Source organism: Pleurodeles waltl, chromosome 1_1 (genome assembly GCF_031143425.1).
Source record: "Pleurodeles waltl isolate 20211129_DDA chromosome 1_1, aPleWal1.hap1.20221129, whole genome shotgun sequence".
Taxonomy (NCBI): Eukaryota; Metazoa; Chordata; class Amphibia; order Caudata; family Salamandridae; genus Pleurodeles; species Pleurodeles waltl.
Genome location: NC_090436.1, coordinates 390,350,091 through 390,369,556, shown reverse-complemented (window position 1 = coordinate 390,369,556; position 19,466 = coordinate 390,350,091). Strand labels below are relative to the sequence as shown.

The 19,466-nt window shown below is 43.2% G+C and overlaps 1 protein-coding gene across 3 annotated transcripts in view; it reads right to left on the bottom strand.

The window, feature by feature from the left end:
• Positions 1 to 19,466, bottom strand: part of AP3B1 (adaptor related protein complex 3 subunit beta 1) — a 1,440,584-nt gene that overhangs the window by 1,072,761 nt on the left and 348,357 nt on the right. For all 3 annotated transcript variants that reach the window (XM_069223388.1, XM_069223395.1, XM_069223382.1), the window contains exon 6: positions 1,262 to 1,328. In XM_069223388.1, the coding sequence (XP_069079489.1) occupies positions 1,262 to 1,328 (67 nt within the window). The remainder of the gene's footprint in view (positions 1 to 1,261; positions 1,329 to 19,466) is intronic.

Below are 19,466 nucleotides of genomic sequence, written 5' to 3'. Positions count from 1 at the left end.
AGCCTCCTGGATCAGGAACTGCAACCAAACACCACCCTTCTTGTTGCCGTTTGGGGTGGGACAAAAATTTCACTGTGCCAGCAGAGTTTGCAGAGTTTTGTCCACTCCGTGTTCCGCTTGGAGCGCACAGTTCTGTCAAAACTCCACCAAACGCCGCATGGTGGAATTTTTTTCTTGTGTGCTCTCTAGCACGATTATCTGGAGCTAGAACACCCCCTGGCAAGATCTCTCAATGCGGGCCATTGAGACCATTGGTATTGAGAAAGCTGCAGCTCAAGCAATAAATCTACTCTAGCAGCAATGCCCTCTGGTGCACTTCGTGGTGCCGTTTGAGTTGATTTTACAGTGCGGAACAAGCTTCCGGTGCCAACAATCAGCGCGAGCAGCGCGAAGGTGCCCGAATGCCACAGCTCGCAAAACTCTGTTGAATCGTGTGGGGTTTTAATGTAACCCTGAGGAATTCCACAGAGTGAATCTCCACAAGTTACGCCCAGGCCTAGTTGCAGTATCACATTATAGTAGTGTGGTCTGCCAGGACCTGAAAAGGCTTTCTTGTGATGGATAGAAGAAAGGTCTTCAAAGCCAACCAAACTGCGTGAAGCTCCAGCAGGTTGATGTGGTGCCTATGATGCTCCATGTACCAATTAGGCCACTGAGCAGCAAAAGGGGTATTTTAGCACAATCTAATACTCCAAAATAGTTGCACAAGATCAAGAAGACAGCAAGGCATAAAAAGGATTGAGCAGCCACAGACAGAAATTCACAAGCATAAAAATGCAGTCAGGGTTACAATCACTCTCTTCGTTATAGGAGATGCAGTAAGGTGTGACAAATACTTAATTTCAATTATGTGGAATAAGTAGGAGTGGTATCCTCCACCAGCCAGCTGTACTGCTTGAGCAGACTAGATATCTTCTGTAAATGCACTGCATTACAAAACAAAGTGGCAAATTTGAAAATAAACTTTCCATAATACTATGTCTACTATATATTCAAACAAGCAAGAGTATATTAAGCACAATTATGCTCATATTTGAAAGCATATGGAAATAAAATATGGATAAACATATACTTATCGTTTGGTAGTAGCAATAAAATAACAATGGCTAAGTACCTGATTATACAGATGGAAGTTTTGAGGAACAGGAAAAATAATAGAATATTAGAGTATTTAGCGCAGATATTCGGTTTTTTTCTTCTACCACTAATTCTGTCCTTCAAAAAACTACAAGCAACACACTGACACATTGATGAAACATACCGTGCTTTTGTCCTTCAAAAGTTTTTCAATCACTTCAATTAACATTTCCTTTTGTTCTGGATCAAGGCTAAAATACAAAAATAAATAAAATGTCAAGAATTACTGCATTCAAATAAGAACTTGCTTTCAACTAAACAAATGTAAGGCTTCCTTGAAAAGCACAACCAAAAAGGAACAATAGAAAATCTATTTTTTTTCATGTTTGTGTCCTTGTTATAAGTAGGCCCAACCCTCTGTAGCACAAACCCTTTGGCTGCGAGTTTACAGAGAGTGGAACTGTCCGCAGTTGAGGTAATATGTGTGTCCATATGTTAATGCTGTTTGAACTTGCATTTAAGGTTCATTAATGAAAATCCTTCATTATTAGGGGGAGCACTGTAAATAAACGTTTTAAGGTCACACTCCACTACTGACAGTGGTTCCAATAAAAAAAAATAAAAGAAAATGTGCATATACGTTTGAAAAGTTTAACAATATGAGGCTAAGTATAATGCTCCCAGAATGCTCTCTCATTAGATGCAAATGTTTGCAGAAGCTTGTACGCAAGACTGATGATTCTTTGCTTTCAAAATAAAATGTTCATAAAACAATGCAAGTAGAAAAAAAACATTTTGCTACTATGAAATTTTAGGTGCTATTTCTTTGAAGCGTCATTTAATAAAATGCGTTGATGCATGCTACTATTTCCAAAAAACATTCCTTATGTAAAATCAGTGCAACCATTTTTAACATGATTACCGGAAGCATGAAAATAAACAAACACCTGCAAATCCAACCGATCCAACATTTTTTTTTGAGTCTTTTGGTTTCGTCAATGCATGTCTTGTTTTGATATGGCTTTTGTAACTAATTGTTGTGGGAGATGCCAGGCCTTCACAATGGTGACACACATTGCCACTGCTGGCGTAATAAAGGCCCTGCAGCTCCCCTCCAGGGGCCCCCTCAACACAGCACCTGCCCCAAGTGAGTCTGGAGGGCGGGCCCCCTCCATGTTCTTTGCAGGGAGGCCCCTTCAGTTTTGTTACATCACTGATTGCCACAGTAGTTCCTGATCAAAACAACTTTGTGTGCCAATATGCTCCTAGTGGAAGAGCAGAATACGATCACTCGTAGTAAAGCCAACCGATAGATAGAGAGATATATAAGTTTAATTTAAAAAAGGGCCTGATTTACAAGAAAATGGCGCATTAGCTGTGAAGCGCTACTTTTCTTCACCCCCCTAAAGACACATTGTGTGCGCCATACTTACAATATTGTGCACCATGGCGCACGTTAGGACAATGGCGTCAGAAGTTATGACGCTATTGTGGTACTTTGCAGAATATGCTCTATAAATTGTGGGCTAATCCTGCAAAGTAAAGGGAGGCCTGTTGAAAGTAATGGGTGCGTCATATTAACGCCTGCTCTGAGGAGGCGTTAAAAATGAAGATAAAAATTGCCCAGTTTTTTCGCAAGGGGTTACAAAGTGGTGCAATGTAAGCATTGATCCACTGTGTAAATACGGCGAAGGAGAATGGCCTCCTTAATGCCATATTAGCATTTAAAAAATGACACTACTGTGGCTCAAAGAGCCTTGTAAATCTGACCCAATATGCCTTTGTTAATGCCAGACCTAATTAGGGACCCAATTCATAAATAAAGTCACAAACATGCACCCATAGTATTTATCTTTGATTTAGTGGCTTTCATGAATTCACAAGATCTTACAGAAGTATACCAGGAAACTGTACCCCTAAAAAATATTTATGAACTGTATTTTAGCGTGAGCAAATGTGCATGTGTAGATTCTCATGTGAAAATCTATTGAGCATTTACAAGTTCACTTTCCCTCCAACCACTTTTTTCCCAACCCTGGAAGAACTGGTGAAAATCCTTAAAACATGCAAGTCTTGCAGACTCAAAGGCATTCCAGCCCTGGAACTAATATTCACTGCTTCCTCCACCCCAGTCTGTAGATCTGCGGAAAGGTGGCAAAATAAGGAAATTGCTATAGCAGAGTTTGAAATTGCAAGTATTCAAACCCTACTAGCCCTGGCACAAACAGAGAGGCTAATATCAGAGCTCTTGCATAATGAGATTACTAACATATTGTGGTGCTGCACTACATGGCACCAAAGGGACAAGTAGATTTGTTTTTACAGGACAAGTAGATTTAACAAGCAACCTGTCTCCATGGACAAGTAGATATTTTATTAAATTCCACACCCCTCTATAATGCAAAATGGCCCCCTTCTTGGCCCCAAAATGTTGTTTACACAGCTCACCTGGAATGTACTGGCGTGCTTATGGCAAAATAAAACTCAAAAAATTGCTTCTAAAAATGCACACTGTCTACATACAGCTGCAGCATGGCCATGGCTGACTTGCATCTCTAGTACTTGGTATCCCAGATCCAAGTTATTAATCACTATATCTTTGGTTGACATGAGGATCCAGGCTTTGAGCTTGAGATGTCCATGATTGGTTTAGACTGGTATACGGGAGCCCTTTCCCCAGATTGGTCCCAGAGATAACGTGTGCCTCTCCTGAGCTGAAAAGTAGCTCTGCGTTAGATCTGATAGGACTACAAACCCATACAGGAAACTCTTCTGTGGCATGATACGTGGCTTGCACATCCTGCCCGACTTCAAGGCTTCCAGTGCTGGGACTGAACAGGCATTTCCAATCTGGGTGATGTGTGGGGTGCCTCGTCATGAAGTCCTTTGTGGACCTCCATGCACACATCACATTACTTAAAACTCAATTCTACAAATATTCACAAGTATTCACAACTAGTCATGACCTAATGGCACACCAGCCTACACCGACTGCTGGAACATAACCCTTAGAGCCCAAAATCACCTTCGGACCGCTGGGGCTAGGCGCTATCTTCAGTGTCCACAGATCCCTGGTAGCTAATGCCCCAGTTTGGGGTCCTTCAAAAACCTTGGGAGAACTGGTCAGGACCCCTAGACGACAGTGATTGCAGAGATGCAAAAATGGCTCCAAGGGCAGTGACTACCTTCTCATACCTTTTATTTTACAACACTCAAATACTTCCAAATGGCCTACACCCCCACCCACCATTTACAACATTTGTGGGGTGATAACGGCAACAAGCTGCCTCAGGTTGTGGATTCCTTCACAAGGTTTGGGAATATCTCATTATCACATACTACTGGCTGGAAATCTTTGTCACACTATCCAGGGCTGTACTATGCTTGATCGACTGCACCCCACACACTGCACTTCATGGCATCTTTAATGATGTGGCTGATCCTAGGGGATAACGCACACTTGTGGGTATTGGGGTCACATTGAACAACATGGTAAGGCTGGGAGAGCCGAATGGAGGATGCCAGTGGACCACTATGCCAAACTGGAAAAGCCAATATACCGTGCACGAGGCTGCCCCCACAAGCATGGTAAGATTTGGGGAAAGTGGTGGTCATACAATGAGATGCGCTTCCCTTCATAACAATCTGTGGTTATTGTTTTCTCCTTTCAATTGCTCTATTGCCAAGATCTGGTACTGTATAATGCATGTCTGTTTCAACCCTGTTGTTTTATTTGGTACAGAAAGTCAATAACATTTGTTTAGCAAAAAGTATTTCAGCTGCAAACAATGGAATGAGAAGGCCAGCTCCAAGATTACGAGCACATGGAAGTGTGTGTATTGTGTGTGAAAATCGTGTTACACACTGCACAAGTGTCTGAGGGAGATGAAATAACATAGGTGTGCGACTTCAATTTTAGAAGATCCTGGCCTGTTCACATGCTCAAGTTCCAGGACAGGTTGCTTTCCCAGATAGTACAAGTATACTGCTGACATTTCTGAGACTGGAGAGGTGAAAACCAGACAATGTGAGGCGGGAAAAGAGGAGATAGAATTCTCCTTAGAAATGATGAAATTATGTCATTGATAACTCAGAAACTCAGAGGGCTGCTAATTAGTGTTCTCGAAACTGCCCTTTTATGGATGGCAGAAGCTGGGACTTCAGATACAGCTATCACAGTGTAAGGGCCCTTTAAAAAGGGGTCAGCCCTTTGTTGCTCTGTGGGATCACAGTAAGATGTGCTGTTGATAGTCAGGTGCATACTGCTCCCACCTCTTTTTTCCTATGTTGCAAGTTCTACAACCTGGAGGTAAACCTGCTGTGAAAAACATCACACTAAACAAAGGCTGAGTCCAGAAGACAGCCTCAGAATGACACATGAAAGGAAAGCTTACCCAAACTGGGTTTAAAAGTGCATGCGTCTCTGGCCAAGGAAGGGGTGTTGCTCCACAGAGTACCCAGAGGACTACTGCACAACCACGGCTGGTATACACATAAAGGGCCCCTTATCCCTGCTCAACCAATTAGTAGCCATGGCCGATTGCAAGACTAATGGTATAGGTATGCTTTTGTTTTGGGTAGACACTGTTTCCCAGTTAATTTAAGTTTCCAGTAATGAGATGCAACTACCAAACAAGTGAAACAGTCCCTGTCACAAATGTACTTGAAAACTCAAGAGCTGAATTAACAGAAAACAAGGCAGAAAAAAATTCAATTGAACTGAATAATGACAGAAAACCATACAATTTAACATAAAGGAGAATGCTACGTTTTTAATTATTATTACAGTGAACATATTTTTAAAAAAAATACTTATGGATTTGTTGTTTCGCAGCCAATACGTGTTTTGCCCTGTCCATGCCACTCAGGCCTGGGGCTTTTTCAAAGCTTTTATAAATCTAAAAATACAGTTGAAAACAAAGTTCATAATTGATGTTGAATATTACTGAACTGTGAGAAAACACAAGGCGGATCACAGCACACATGATGAGTTTTACACATGTGAGATGTGTAAAGTGAAGTAAACCAACTATTTGAAGACATGTCAAATAAAACAAATGACTAATCATGATGATTGAGAGTGAGGGGCACAAGCCTGTAATTTACAAATCTGTTTACATTTGATGATGTGGCTCTTTGTTGCTCAGAGGGGTTGGAATTTATACTGAGATTTGGTTCAAATAATGCATTTGAGTAGATTTGTGGTTAAACAATACCTCCTAAGGGATGGGGTTTCCCTTGTTTTTGATATTCCCTCAGACAAATTGTAGTACAACTGAAAATTGTGATGTATGAAAAGGAGAATCAGAGTTAAAGATTGTTTACAATACATGGGCTGGAGAAGATTCATTACAATGCAGATAATTCAATAATATAAATCTGACCGTTTTGGGATGGTTGGACATTCTAATTCCTGCCTGTTTAATTCGTGGTAGCCATCTTGAATGGCCAACGTATGGACAATGTAATAATCAATAGGGAAGCCTTGTATCGAAGAGACAAAAGCTCACAATGATAATTGTATTACTGGCTGACATATTTGTGGTCAGGCACTTGCTATTTAAGGTCAAAATAGACGGTTGCATTCTTAAGAGGTCATAGTTTAACCAGTGGTGTTTTCCCCAATAGGAAGCCCCGTTTTAAGTGTCGGAACAGACAAAGTATTAGGTGGTTTAGGGAGAAATTATTTAATTAACAGGAAAGGGCTTGGGTTAGTGTGTAGTTAAAAGTCAATGACCATCAATGTAAGGTAAGCATCAGTATGGTATCATCAAAGTGCCCATGCATCACAAACATAGGTAACTGACATGTATAATTGCGATCATTATAGGATAACTATTATCAGCTTCGTATCAATAACATCACTGCAGTGTTCGTACACCTCCCCCATATAGAGTATGGTTATCTATGTTTACAATCATTATATGATGGCTATTACAAGTTATTCCCATGTCAACAGTCACCTTTCGATATTAACAAGCATGAGGATGGCTAAGTAACTTAAGATGGCTGAAGATATAATATAAGGGAGTTACAGCAACTGTACTGATTTGAAGCCACAGTTCCCATTATCTGGTTCTCAATATGTGCATTCTCAAGTCTTCAAAGATCTGATTATTTCATATGATGTAAAGTTTGTCTAGGTAGGGTCCTAATCGTTGTCACAGTTCCAGCTGAAATGGGCTTCAGAATTCCATACTGTGTTAGTGTATCAGATTAGATGTTTCAGCATTTTCTACTGTATTAGTTTATGGAATGGAGATCTTCAGTATATTCCAAATTCTTGCTGTTTGGAGGATATAGGAGTTAAAGGCTTTGTTTACAAGTTACTAAAGATGATAAAGATAATTATAAGAGGAACTGTAGTCCTTAAAGCATGAGGGTAGAAATGATCGGATTCTTGGGCAGTGTTCAAGTAGGTGGTTGTCGCCCCTTCAACTGTTCATCAAACTTTATTCTAAGTCATAAAAGATGGACATGCTATTATAATTGTGGCATTCGTGTGACATCAACTCTACTACAATTCTGGCAAACGTTGGTGGCCCACAGGGTCAAAATCAACCCTAAATCAATGGAAGTATCAAGCCCACTGGTCTTGCGTAAATCCACACAAACTGTCATCATAATAACGTGAGAGTCAATCATCCCCATCTTCTCCATTGTCATCTCTTAGTGGTGCAAGCTCTGGTATGAGTTGGAACTGAAAAGCTGGAGGAGCAACTGAAGAACAATTTGTGGTAAAGGGAGTGTTTTGCCTGAATCTGATTTTAAAGGTACTGGATGCCTTGGAGTGAAGAAGAAGAGCAAACATGGTTGGGTTTGAGATGGATCCAACTCTGGGGCAGACTGGACTTAATAGAGGATCCTGCTCCAATTTCAGTGATGTAAGGATCAGATTACACATGGAAGGGACTGGTGCAGGTCTTGGGGTCAGAACAGAAATCCTCCTTGGAGTCAGTAAAGAACCGGATACAGGTTACAGAAGTTCAGATGCTGCCCAACATAGATTTGTAAGTTGTAAACTGACTGGAGGTCCCTGCCCATGCTTGGGGCCCAAAGGCATGCAAAAGGGAGCCGGAAAAAAATTAAGCAGCTTGGCCACCATAAATGTCTCAACCTGCTGCAGCATCTGACAGTGTAGGGAACTCAGGCGCATCGGGAACAATCGGAGATCAAGGGAGAAATCAGCAGCACCTTCACACCCCTTTGACTTCTTATGAAACAGAGTGGCTGGATGGGGTCAAGTCCCACTTCGCCTTCTTGTGTTTCTACTTCAATTTGGACTTTGACTTACCAGATGAACTCAACCACAAAGAGGACCTGTCTCAGGATGGGCCTCGAGAGTGGGAGCAGGTTGTTCTGGACATGGAGGATGCCTAAATGCTTAGTAATGGATAAAGGTGTGCAGTTAACACACATCAAGGTGAATCAAGCATTGTTTTTAAGCAGCTGCATGGAATACATCATCCTGTTCCTGCTTTATGTAAGCTACAGAATAATAGGGTAGATGAGCATGCTAGCAGTGTTGAAATAAAGCATACACTAAGTTTTCAAGTGCGCTAGACAGCAAAAGAGTGAAAAGCGAAAAATAAGGGACGGGGAGATTAAAAGGTCCAGTGTATGTTCTCCAAAACCTACTCAAAAAAATATCAATACACTGTTCCTACTAGAAACAAAGGGAGAGAAAAACACACAGGGCAACCCTTAGGTTAGAAGCAAGTGCCCTCACACATCCCATCGGATGTCATGCTTCATCATCGGGCGAGCTCCTCGTCAGACAGGCGCTGCAATGTCTGATGGGCACCCTGAGAGGGGGCTCTTTGCCAGAGATCTTTTCTCAGTAGCACTGTGCCGTAATAGAAGATGAAGTGATTAATGCCCGTTTGCAGGCACCACAGAAGCGTGGAGAGAGAAGAAATGGCAAAAAAAGGGACGTTAAAATTGACTCAAAACCCAAACGGGACACCAAATTTTAATGAACAGGAAAGGGTGATGGCCAAGCAGATATAAACACAAGGGAGAGTGAAGCATGAGATAATGCTCAAAACACTCTCGCGCTACCCCTCAAATTAGGGATTAAGGAATTGCCCTAAACCCTACTGAAAAAGGTCAACATGTTTCATGTCTAAACTGTCCAAAGGATCCACTGACACTTCATCAGGACCAAAAATCTATCTCTATACTTCTCCTAACAAAAGCTATAATGGGGCACAATGTGTCCAAACTGATAGTTACAATATACTCCAGTCCCTTACAAAAAAGGCTGCACATCAGGCTAGTCTAGTGTAAGGGTCAACCGTCCCATAGAAAGGATCGGGTGTCATAGAAAAACACGAGCCCGGAGGAGACTAGTATCGTTCATGCTTGGTTGTCCTCCATTCAGGACGTACCCGTGGCCGTGTTCCTGCACTGACGTGAAGCCAGGGATAGACCTGTCAGAAGCTTTTGTGGATCCGCTTCCGGTTGCAAGAATACGTCATTAAAAATAAATAAATGTCCTGTAACACACTTGGAGACCACTCTAACATATGGCAGCACCCGATGGGAGCCGACATATAGAGAAACATTTACCAACTTCTTGATGTTATCAGAGGAGTGTAATAATTCCAGATTGATCTGATGGATTTAGTTGTGTATTGTGGAAATTAGGAAGCTAAAACGTTATCAAGGATCAACAGTAAGCGCTTTAATTAAATCACTACTAACCATTGACATGCATTCAAGACGGCCACTCTTTGGGCTCAAACATATTACCCAAGTCAGACAGACCCAGGAAAGTTGTCAGAGTGCAGATTGGTTGCCCAAGACGGACACTGGCCTTCACCAAAGTATACTACTGGCCTTCGCCAAAGAATACTGCTGGATGTGCTGTGACAGGAGACCAGTAGCCCAACGGTGACTGGACTTCTGCTAGCTTAAAGAGGACGTAGAGGGACCTTAACCCCTGTGGCCAAAGTTGCCCCATCTTAACCGTGGATCAAAGAATATACCTAGAAGGCCCCATCTCCCACTCCACTTCCCTCGGTAGACCGCACAGCACCCAGAGTATCTTTCAGCATCTTCAGCATCCTGTATCCTTAGCATCAGGACCACTCCACTGAAGTCTATGGCTGACCTTGTGGAAAGTGTGGAACTGGACTTGAGGCTGCTTTGGTGACCAAATACTCCTTGCTGGACCCCGTGACCTTCTTCCTGGAGGAATAGGTCACCCATTCTGGACCAGAGCTGTCAAACACAACTTCTTAAAGTGATTAAAAAGTTTCCAAACTTTATAGTTTCCAATGCTTGTTTACGCATTGGACTAAAACACTGACATTTACGTTTTCCTTAAAAATCTGTATCTCAGGAACGTTCTGGTGGATTCTGTTAATTCTGTAGTCTAAAAATTCATTAAACTATAATCTATTTTCATAAATTGATGTCTGACTTCTTTCGTGTTCTTTCCCTTTCTTATTCTGTTGTTTGGGGTGACTAAATACTTTACACTAATTCCTTTGTTTAAGCCTTGCTGCTCTAAGCCACATCTACCCAGGATTGAGCAAGAGGTTTTTAGTAATGAGCCTGATGAACCAAAGCAGTTTCACACTGTGAGGTCCCACAGCCACACCATATAATACACCATAATCCTCACAAGCCCTGACAAACTGAAAAGATTAAATGGGCTAACAAAAGCATGAGCAATTGAAGGTTAGGTGGGGGTGACGTGTGCGGCTGGAATGCAAATTATGTGAGACGTGTGAACTTGGAGCTCCCTGGGCCATGCAGTTATCTAGACACATTTGAGAGGGCCAAAGGTCCCCACTCAACAGAAAACCGTGAGGATGCAATGATGTTCCTGGGACATTCACAGGTGTTAGCCAAGTGCAGGTGCAGCCACATTTTCTGGACAGTAGAGCCGGGGATCGAGCTGTGCTGCCTGTGGACAGGGCAATCCAGGCAGGGCCTGTGCCCGATATCACTTGTGCTGCAGCCCACGCCTACCAACCAGCCCACTGCTGAGGTGAGGAGGTTGTGGGTGCCAGAAGTGCACAGACCTTTACTTTCCTGCAGTCTGACACACCGGATCAGAGCAGCGGGCCTATTCTGGCAGTGCATCAACCCGTCTTCCCTGTGGAGGAGTGTGCAGCCTGCCAGAGTGGTCACCTGGGAGCAGCAGCCTTGGCCAGCCCTGGCGATCTCCACACACATTATACTGTGGACACTTTTGAAGGGGATTGTGGCGCCCGCCTGGACCAATTACCAGACCCGAGTAGGCACTTTTAAACTGCAGCTGCCTTCTCTCCATCATTGGCCTAAACTGGGCACTCCTTGAGTGGTTTGGGGCATAGAACAGAAACTCTGGGCATGCTGCAGCTTAGGAGCTTGGTGGCTTTGTTTGTGGCTCCCCTACTTTTCTCATGGACTCTACAGATGGTCTTCTCTGCGCTGGAATTCTTGGGCCCCCATAGAACTGCACCCTACCTTAAGAACGCTGACTGACTTTCTTGCAGCCTCCCTTTCTTCCTCAGTCGCAGTGGCTCACACCAAACATTGGTGAGGTGGGTCTCCTATGCCATTAGCTCACTCAAACTCCCTTGCACTGAGTCCTCTTTTCCAGCATTGTGCCCTGGTGGCTGCATAGGGTCCTCTTAGAGCATGGGGGGGGAGGGGTTCATGCAGGCAGTGCAAAGGAGTTGCCACAGGGCTAATTCCATAGGACACCCACCCCTCGTCCATATCTGCCAAAGAGCAATACACTTAGCATCCAAGCTGCATTCTCCTGAGGGGATGGATTCTCACACATCGGCGCCCGCCCCATCCGATAAAGTGGGCAGAATTTTGGCGGCCACTACTGAGTCTCAAGAGGCCTTAAGGTCAGATTTGACTCATTCACTAATGAGCTGCCAATCCTTCATGAAAAGCACCTTAAGTTGCCCAAAAAGGTCAACACAAATGCACAAGCTATAGTGGAACTTCAACCCGCTACGTGTGCACTCACTGAACAACCTCAAAGTACCATGGAAAGGCTGAGCAAAACGAAAAGTAAATTCAATGATGTGGAGTGTTGCTCCCACCGCAACATTTGTATTATTGGCTCACCAGACAATTTGGAGGGAACAGACCCTCAGATGTTCCTGGAGCATTGGACAACATAGGACATTGCTCCTGCAATGGTTTCACATTACTTTGTGACTGAACATGCTCATAAGAGTGCCCACCCGATGCTTCCCTCCTCATGCACCGCCCAGACTCCTGGTGGTGACGCCCTTGAATTATCGGGACTGAGATGAGGTCCTGTAGCCGCTCGCTGTCATTTTCTTTGCCAATGCCAAGGATGGCTCAGAAAATTAACACTGTTTGACGGTTGTGCTCCAGGTGTGGAAGTGGGGAACACTCTTGCCCGCACAGTGCAGACAGGTGCAGCTTAGTGCAGTTACTGCAGGGGCCTCTCGTCGTCCCCATATCTGCTTACATCTGACTTGACTGTTTCAGGTGACGACAAGTTATCAGAGGACTCTGGCTACAATACACTTACTCCCCCATGGTTCATGGCCAAATCCACTGAGGACCTGGCATGGCAGTCTTCTGAGTATCCTTTACTGACTGCCACATTCATTATATGTCTATCTCTATGGCGTCCAGTTCTCAGCCCATTCCTCTTCTGATGATGGGCCCCACCGCTGAACCAAGGTCGATTACTCTTTAAGATTTTTGGATTACTTGGGGATTATCTAGTCCCAATATACTTTGTCAAGCTGGCCTGTCTGTGGGGCTCCATGACTCTGGTGCCACACTGCTACATTCACTATCAGCTTACTGGCTGGGGTTTTGTGCTCACACCCTAGGGTGTGTTGGTATCCCTTTCCTTTGTTTGTGTTAATCCACTTTAATGGACAGTTGCAAGGTTAGCTCTCCTAAGCATGCTGGCTTCAACCATTTAGGGTTGGGTTAGTGTCCCCTTGAACATACATTCCCCCACCTGCCTTGTACCTCTCTCTCTAAAGGGACTTCTACAACTCTTGGATCATCGGTCTCCTGACAGATGCATGTACACACCTATCTCTTCCTATACCATGACCGTTCACACCTGCAGCTTTATCACACAGAATATCAGGGGTATGAATTCAATGTGTAAACGTTATAAAGTACATGCAGCCCTGCTCCGCTAGAAGGTACATTTTGCCTTTCTTCAAGAGATGCTCTTTGCAGCTGCAGAGGTGCCTAGATTACAGTCCAAGTGGAGGGATCACGTATATAGTAAAGGCTACTTGGTCTATACCTGAGGAGTGTTGTTATGGGTTAGAGCCAGGACACCACTGAGAGTAGATAGAATACACATTGACGTGGATGGTCGATTTGTACTAGTAATAGGTGCCCTAAATGGCCACACACTGAACCTAGGAGTTGTTTGTGACCTGCATTCGAACCATCTCTCCTTTTGGTCTTGTATAACCTGTGTCACGACTGACTGGTCGGCTGTGCCTTGGATTGCCGGGTGGGGCTCCTTCAATTGCTCAATGACAACGCTCTCACAAACCCCTATATTGTTGAATACTGCCCATTTATGTTGCTGACTAACCCACCGGTCCCTTGACATCTGGCGAGTTAAATTCCCTAATGAGCTGCAAATCCTCATTCTAGTCTCCAGACCATACATTACATTCTCAACTTGACAGGTCTGTCTGCTATACACCCATATACTTTGCAGTACTACCCTCCAATACTCCAGATCACAACTCTGGTTATTGGGGAAGTGTACCCTCTCCCATTCCCATGTGGTGGCTTTCAGTCACGATCCTGGGGAATATAGCCTTCCGCTGCTCAGGGGATTCGCTCTTTTCTGAGAGAAATGCATCGTAATAAGGTGCCAGGAACTGATGATTAACCGGCCGAGATCTACCCCTAATTTGTCCAAACTCTGGTGTCCAAGCCGCAATCACACTTTATCAGGTCACCTACACATCTAGTTCTCTTCATCCATCCTTCAACACATCACTTCTCTCCACTCTGTTGAAACCCCATAAAGACCCAAAAGATCTCAAGTCATTTCGTCCACTTTTTAGCCTAAATACAGATCATGAAATTCTTACCAAGATTCTGGCTACTCTGTAACTCCTGATACGGTCTGATATAATGTATGACAATCGAGCGGATTTAATTCCTGGTCACAACATCTCTCAATTTCTGCCGCTTGTGGTATTCCAAAGATGAGTTTGCCAATCAGTACCCTAATGCGGTGTGGATTGCTCTCAACCTGGAGAACACATCTTACTCTCTGCGTTGGGACTACATGCACAGAGTGCTGCTATGGTTTGGGGAAGGGCCTTGGCAGCAAGAATGGATTCAAATATTGTACTCAGTTGCTACAGCCTGGGTAAAAATGGATAAGTGTATTTCTGCTTCATGGTGGATACACAAGGACACCAGAAAGGCTACCCCGGTCCATGCTTTTGTTTGTCATGGCAATGGGCTGCATGCATGCTCCTATACAGAACACCCTGGGGAATGAATATACAGGGAGTGCAGAATTATTAGGCAAGTTGTATTTTTGAGGATTAATTTTATTATTGAACAACCACCATGTTCTCAATGAACCCAAAAAACTCATTAATATCAAAGCTGAATATTTTTGGAAGTAGTTTTTAGTTTGTTTTTAGTTTTAGCTATGTTAGGGGGATATCTGTGTGTGCAGGCGACTATTACTGTGCATAATTATTAGGCAACTTAACAAAAAAAAATATGTACTCATTTCAATTATTAATTATTACCAGTGAAACCAATATAACATCTCAACATTCACAAATATACATTTCTGACATTCAAAAACAAAACAAAAACAAATCAGTGACCAATATAGCCACCTTTCTTTGCAAGGACACTCAAAAGCCTGCCATCCATGGATTCTGTCAGTGTTTTGATCTGTTCACCATCAACATTGCGTGCAGCAGCAACCACAGCCTCCCAGACACTGTTCAGAGAGGTGTACTGTTTTCCCTCCTTGTAAATCTCACATTTGATGATGGACCACAGGTTCTCAATGGGGTTCAGATCAGGTGAACAAGGAGGCCATGTCATTAGATTTCCTTCTTTTATACCCTTTCTTGCCAGCCACGCTGTGGAGTACTTGGACGCGTCTGATGGAGCATTGTCCTGCATGAAAATCATGTTTTTCTTGAAGGATGCAGACTTCTTCCTGTACCACTGCTTCAAGAAGGTGTCTTCCAGGAACTGGCAGTAGGACTGGGAGTTGAGCTTGACTCCATCCTCAACCCGAAAAGGCCCCACAAGCTCATCTTTGATGATACCAGCCCAAACCAGTACTCCACCTCCACCTTGCTGGCGTCTGAGTCGGACTGGAGCTCTCTGCCCTTTACCAATCCAGCCACGGGCCCATCCATCTGGCCCATCAAGACTCACTCTCATTTCATCAGTCCATAAAACCTTAGAAAAATCAGTCTTGAGATATTTCTTGGCCCAGTCTTGACGTTTCAGCTTGTGTGTCTTGTTCAGTGGTGGTCGTCTTTCAGCCTTTCTTACCTTGGCCATGTCTCTGAGTATTGCACACCTTGTGCTTTTGGGCACTCCAGTGATGTTGCAGCTCTGAAATATGGCCAAACTGGTGGCAAGTGGCATCGTGGCAGCTGCACGCTTGACTTTTCTCAGTTCATGGGCAGTTAGTTTGCGCCTTGGTTTTTCCACACGCTTCTTGCGACCCTGTTGACTATTTTGAATGAAACGCTTGATTGTTCGATGATCACGCTTCAGAAGCTTTGCAATTTTAAGAGTGCTGCATCCCTCTGCAAGATATCTCACTATTTTTGACTTTTCTGAGCCTGTCAAGTCCTTCTTTTGACCCATTTTGCCAAAGGAAAGGAAGTTGCCTAATAATTATGCACACCTGATATAGGGTGTTGATGTCATTAGACCACACCCCTTCTCATTACAGAGATGCACATCACCTAATATGCTTAATTGGTAGTAGGCTTTCGAGCCTATACAGCTTGGAGTAAGACAACATGCATAAAGAGGATGATGTGGTCAAAATACTCATTTGCCTAATAATTCTGCACTCCCTGTATGGAAAATGTCACTTACCCAGTGTACATCTGTTCGTGGCATGTTGCGCTGCAGATTCACATGCGGTGCACTATTCCTGCCATCTAGTGTTGGACTCGGAGTGTTACAAGTTTTTTTTCTTCGCAGAAGTCTTTTCGAGTCACGGGACCGAGTGACTCCTCCCTTTCGGCTCCATTGCGCATGGGCATCGACTCCATCTTAGATTGTTTTCCCCGCATAGGGTGAGGTAGGAGTTGGTAGAATGAGGATACTAAAGATGCCCATGCAATGGAGTAGATATGTATGTACGTAGTTTGTGGTAAAGGAATATTTATTTACATATATACAATTTAAATGCAACTAAAACGGCTACAGGCTCCCGGGGAGGGCGCATGTGAATCTGCAGCACAACATGCCACGAACAGATGAACACTGGGTAAGTGACATTTTCCGTTCGATGGCATGTGTAGCTGCAGATACACATGCTGTGCATAGACTACAAAGCAGTAATCCTCCTGAAAGCAGTGGTCAGCCTGTAGGTGTTTAAGTTGTTTGAAATAATGTTCTTAATACAGCCTGTCCTACTGTGGCTTTCTGTGTTGCTAACACATCTACACAGTAATGTTTAGTAAAGGTATGGGGTGTAGACCAAGTGGCTGCTTTACAAATCTCTGTCATTGGTATATTACCTAGAAAGGCCATTGTGGCTCCTTTCTTTCGAGTGGAGTGTGCCCTTGGTGTAATGGGTAATTCTCTTTTAGCTTTGAGGTAACAGGTCTGAATACATTTGACTATCCATCTGGCTATGCCCTGTTTGGATATAGGGTTACCGGCATGGGGTTTCTGGAAAGCAACTAACAATTGTTTAGTTTTACGAAATGCTTTTGTTCTGTCTATGTAATACATTAGCGCTCTTTTTATGTCTAATGTATGCAGTGCTCTTTCTGCCACTGAGTCTGATTGTGGGAAGAAGACTGGGAGTTCAACTGTTTGGTTTAGATGAAACGGTGATATGACTTTTGGTAAAAAAAATTGGGTTTGTACAGAGAACCACTTTATGTTTGTGTATTTGTATAAAGGGTTCTTGGATAGTAAACGCCTGTATTTCGCTAACTCTTCGTAGTGAAGTGATGGCTATTAGAACAGCTACTTTCCAAGTCAAGAATTGGATTTAACAAGAATGCATGGGTTCAAATGGTGGACCAATGAATCGTGTAAGTACAATATTAAGATTCCACGAGGGTACTGGTGGGGTTCTTGGAGGTATGATCCTTTTTAGTCCTTCCATAAAGGCTTTAATAACTGGGATTCTAAAAAGTGACTTTAATCTGCAGGTAAGCAGATATTGCAGTGAGATGAATTTTGATGGAAGAAAAAGCGAGATTTGCTTTTTGTAAGTGTAGTAAGTAACTCACAATGTTTTGTATGGCGGCCTCTAATGGCGTGATTTGATTTGCTTGGCAGTAGAAAACCTTTTCCATTTATTAGCATAACAATGCCTTGTTGTCGGTTTGCTTGCCTGTTTAATGACTTCCATACACTCATTTGAAAGGTTTAGATAGCCAAATTCTAAGACTTCAGGAGCCAGATTGCTAGGTTGAGCGATGCAGGATTGGGGTGTCTGATCTGTTGTTTGTGTTGTGTTAACAGATCTTGTCTGTTTGGGAGTTTGATGTGCGGTACTACTGAGAAATCCAAGAGTGTGGTGTACCACGGTTGGCGAGCCCACGTTGGTACTATGAGTATTAGTTTGAGTTTGTTTTGACTCAGTTTGTTGACTAGGAAAGGAATGAGCGGGAGAGGGGGGGAAAGCGTAAGCAAATATCCCTGACCAACTGATCCATAGAGCATTGCCCTTGGACTGAGGGTGTGGGTACCTTGATGCGAAGTTTTGGCATTTTGCGTTTTGTTTCAAACAGATCTATGTCTGGTGTCCCCCAGCGGTAGAAGTAATTTTGTAGAATCTGGGGATGTATTTCCCACTTGTGAGTTTGCTGGTGATCTCGACAGATTGTCGGCTAACTGATTGTGAATGCCTGGTATATATTGTGCTATCAGGCGAATGTTGTTGTTGTGAATTGCCCAATGCCAAATTTTTTGTGGTAGGAGACACAGTTGTGACAAGTGTGTGTCCCCCTGTTTGTTTAAATAGTACATTGTTGTCATATTGTCTGTTTTGACAAGAATGTGTTTGTGGACTAGAAGGGGTTGAAAGGCTTTTAGTGCTAGAAAGACTGCTAGTAGTTCTAAGAGATTTATGTGAAGTTGTTTTTGTTGACTGTCCCATTGACCTTGTATACTGTGACTGTTGAGGTGTGCTCCCCACCCAGTCATGGAAGCGTCTGTTGTGATAATGGCGTGAGGCACTGGGTCTTGAAATGGCCACCCTTTGTTTAAATTTACAGGGTTCCACCATTGAAGCGAAGTGTGTTTGGCGGTCTATCAACACTAGATCTTGAAGTTGACCCTGTGCCTGCGTCCATTGTTTTGCTAGGCACTGCTGTAAGGGCCGCATGTGTAGCCGTGCGTTTGGGAAAATAGCAATGCATGAGGACATCATGCCTAGTAGTTTCATTACAAACCTGACCGTGTACTGTTGCATGCTTGATCTTATATTTTGAAACGATTGAACTCTTTGTGGACTTGGAGTGGCAATTGCTTTTTGTGTGTTGAGTGTGGCTCCCAAGTATTGTTGTATTTGGGATGGCTGCAAGTGAGATTTTTGGTAATTTATAGAAAACCCTAGTTTGTGTAGAGTATCTATTACATACTGCGTGTGACTTTGACACTGGTGTTGAGTGTTGGCTTTTATTAGCCAATCGTCTAGATACGGGAATACGTGCATGTGATGTCTCCTTATATGAGCTGCTACTACAGCTAGGCATTTTGTAAATACTCTGGGTGCTGTTGTTATCCGAAAGGGCAATACTTTGAATTGGTAATGGTTGTCCTGTATTACAAATCTGAGGTACTTCCTGTGAGATGGATGACTGGGTATATGAAAATACGCATCCTTTTGATCCAGTGTTGCCATGTATTCTCCTTGTTTTAGTAAGGGAACTACGTTCTATAGTGTGACCATGTGGAAATGATCTGATTTGATGAAGAGATTCAACGTTCTGAGATCTAGAATTGGCCTTAATGTTTTGTCTTTTTTGGGAATAAGGAAATATAGGGAGTAAACCCCTGTTCCTTTTTGATGATGGGGTACTAGTTCTATGACTTGTTTTGCTAGTAGTGCTTGCACCTCTATTTGTAGTAGGTCTAGATGTTGTGTCAATAGTTTGTGCGTCCTTGGGGGAACATCTGGAGGGAATTGTGTGAACTCTATGCAGTAACCATGTTGGATAATT